Raw genomic sequence first — 2,572 nt, 5'->3', positions numbered from 1 at the left:
TACCAAAGATTTGCTAGAGCAACATGAATTGATAATGACCGATATGAATCTTGGCTAGCTGCATACAATCATGCTCGTAAAACACTGACCGATTGAAAGCTAGGCCACCATGCATGCATGCATGGCTGACTCGCTCCTTCTGAAGCTTATTACTTTCCCATGGACCTTTTCTTTCTTATTTTTTCCCGAATGATCATGAAATATTCAACTGCACATGGATACATATCATCGTAGTTGCATGATCAGACTTTCATATATACTAACAAAAGAACGACAAATTATCAGATCGAACATCCCATAAAGATCAATAATGATCTCCTACTCCATCTTGGATGCCCCAAAATGTAATATTTAACAACAAAAAAACTGCAAGAAAGGTTTAACAAAATTGATGATGATCACTGGGGTACACAAAACATGATAGGAGTCTCTCACCAAAACATGAAAACGAGATCTCACGATCTCAGAACAGCAATCTTGTGTCCTCGACTCCTGATCGACATAAAATTAGCAAGAACAAATTGCTTGGAAATTAATCTTAGCACTAATGTAATTAAAATGGGAGTCCTGCGATCCAGACAAAGTTTTTGTTGGCTCTTCCCATTATTCCTTTTCCTTGGCTGATCCGGCCAGGAAACCAGACTACTGCTCACCTCCGAGCTAGTAGAAAGCTCCGTCGCCGCCGTGGAGCAAGTCGAGTGCCAGGGTGTCGCGCAAGTGCGCAGCGGTGGCGGAGGGCACCGGGTCACCGGTGACCATGCCGTCATCGTCGTCGAGCTTCAAGCCCTGCAGAAACTCAGGGTCGAGCAGGTCACCGCGCTCGCAGAAGTTGTGGAGGGCGCAGCAGGCTTAGAGCACGCTCGGAAGGTCGTCCATGTTGAGGTCGATGCACTTCTGGAGGCAGCCACAGCGCGCCTTGAGCCTGCGGAGCCCCTTCACAGCGACGTCGCGCACCTTCGCGACGCTGTCATTGAAGCTGCACTGCGGCATCGTCAGGTTGTGGCCGGAGTAGGGCACCAGCATACAGTCAAGGAGCGGGTAGCCGGCACCGCCGAGCAGGCGCTTGCCCTGGGCAAGGATCTCCCCCGCACCCTCGGGCGTGTCGAGTGACGACCCGAGGAGGGTTTCCTCGTCGGACTTGGTGCCGGGGTGGCCGGCGAAGACATGGGCGAATGTCCCGTCCGTGTTCACGGACGCCTGCAGGGTGACGCTGTAGGTGGAGGGCCAGCTTTTGTTGCGCGCAATGGTCCGGCGGTTTCAGTAGTCCATGGGGCGCATCTCGGGTGCGCTGATGTCGATGCGGGTGGTGTATAGGGCGCCGATGATGTCTGGGATTCCCGACACGTCCTGGAACCTGGCGGCGTTGGCGTACATAGCGGCGGCGTTGGTGAGCTCCTGGCAGAAGTGGACGGCCTTGCTGGTGGCGCAGCCGTCGTGGAAGAGCCTATTGCATGTGGCGACCGGGAGGTTGAACTTGTCGGACACGGTGCGGAAAGGCTGCGCCATGGCGAGGAGCCAGAGGCAGACCGCGACGCACTTTTCCAGGGGGATAGTGCCAGCGGCGTCCATCTTGCCGGCGGCGCCGGCCAGCTCCTCGCACAGGGACTTGAACGTGCGGTGGTGCATGCGGAAGTCGCGGAAGAAGTCTGCCTCCATGTAGCCTGGGCTGTTCATCGTGTCCTCCCACCACCCGGTGCTGCGGTCCTTGATACACACCATAAAAAGCTATAATAATCATGCATAAAAGAGTTCAGAGAAGACTCAAATAATATTCATTGATAATCTGATCATAAACTCACAATTCATCGTATCCCAACAAACACATCACAAAAAGTGATTACATCGAATAGAACTCCAAGAACATTGTACTGAAGATCAAAGAGGGAGATGAAGCCATCTAGTTACTAACTATGGACCCGTAGGTCTGCAGTAAATGACCCACACATGATCAGAATGGCAGCAAGGTTGATGCAGAGCCCCTCCGTGATTGATCCCCCCTCCGGCAGAGTGCCGGAAAAGGCCTCCAGATGGGATCTCTCGAGAACAGGAACTTGCGGTGCCGAAAAAAGGGTTTCGGGTGGCTCTCTGTAGGTTTCTCAATTTTAGAGAACTTATAGAGGCGGAATTAGGTCAAACGGAGCAAAGGTGGGCCAGCACCAAGGCACGCCCTGGTGGCTCGTGGCCACCTCCTTCGTCTTCTTGCCCTCTCCCGAAGCTTCTAGTGTTTGTTTTGTCAAAAAAAAAACTCCAAAAAGTTTCGTGGCATTTGGACTTCGTTTGGTACTGATATTATGAAAAACCAAAAACAGGCAAAAACCAACAACTAGCACTGGACACTAAGTTAATAGGTTAGTCCTAAAAATGATGTATAATTGCTGGTAATTGCATATTAAACATCCAAGATTGATACTATAATAGCATGGAACAATAAAAAATTATAGATACGTTGGAGACGTATCAAGCCCTGGCTTGATTGATCATCGTAGTGACTCTGACTGCTCCAGTGCTACCAGAGGTAGAGGAACGGTAGGGTTGGATGGGCACTGGCGGTAGTTAGGGAAACTCTTTGAAA

At 50.9% G+C, this 2,572-nt stretch overlaps 1 protein-coding gene across 1 annotated transcript; it reads right to left on the bottom strand.

Moving 5' to 3' along the window:
* Positions 1 to 1,257: 1,257 nt before the first annotated feature.
* On the bottom strand, positions 1,258 to 1,656 carry LOC141039174 (uncharacterized). Its single transcript, XM_073506489.1, has one exon. It carries the CDS (start codon positions 1,654 to 1,656, stop codon positions 1,258 to 1,260), a length of 399 nt encoding a protein of 132 aa, XP_073362590.1.
* Between the last annotated feature and the right edge of the window lie 916 nt (positions 1,657 to 2,572).

The sequence above is a fragment of the Aegilops tauschii genome, chromosome 1, assembly GCF_002575655.3.
Source record: "Aegilops tauschii subsp. strangulata cultivar AL8/78 chromosome 1, Aet v6.0, whole genome shotgun sequence".
Lineage (NCBI taxonomy): Eukaryota > Viridiplantae > Streptophyta > Magnoliopsida > Poales > Poaceae > Aegilops > Aegilops tauschii.
Note: the sequence above shows the minus strand (reverse complement) of the source record. Positions and strands in the feature narration are given on the sequence as shown.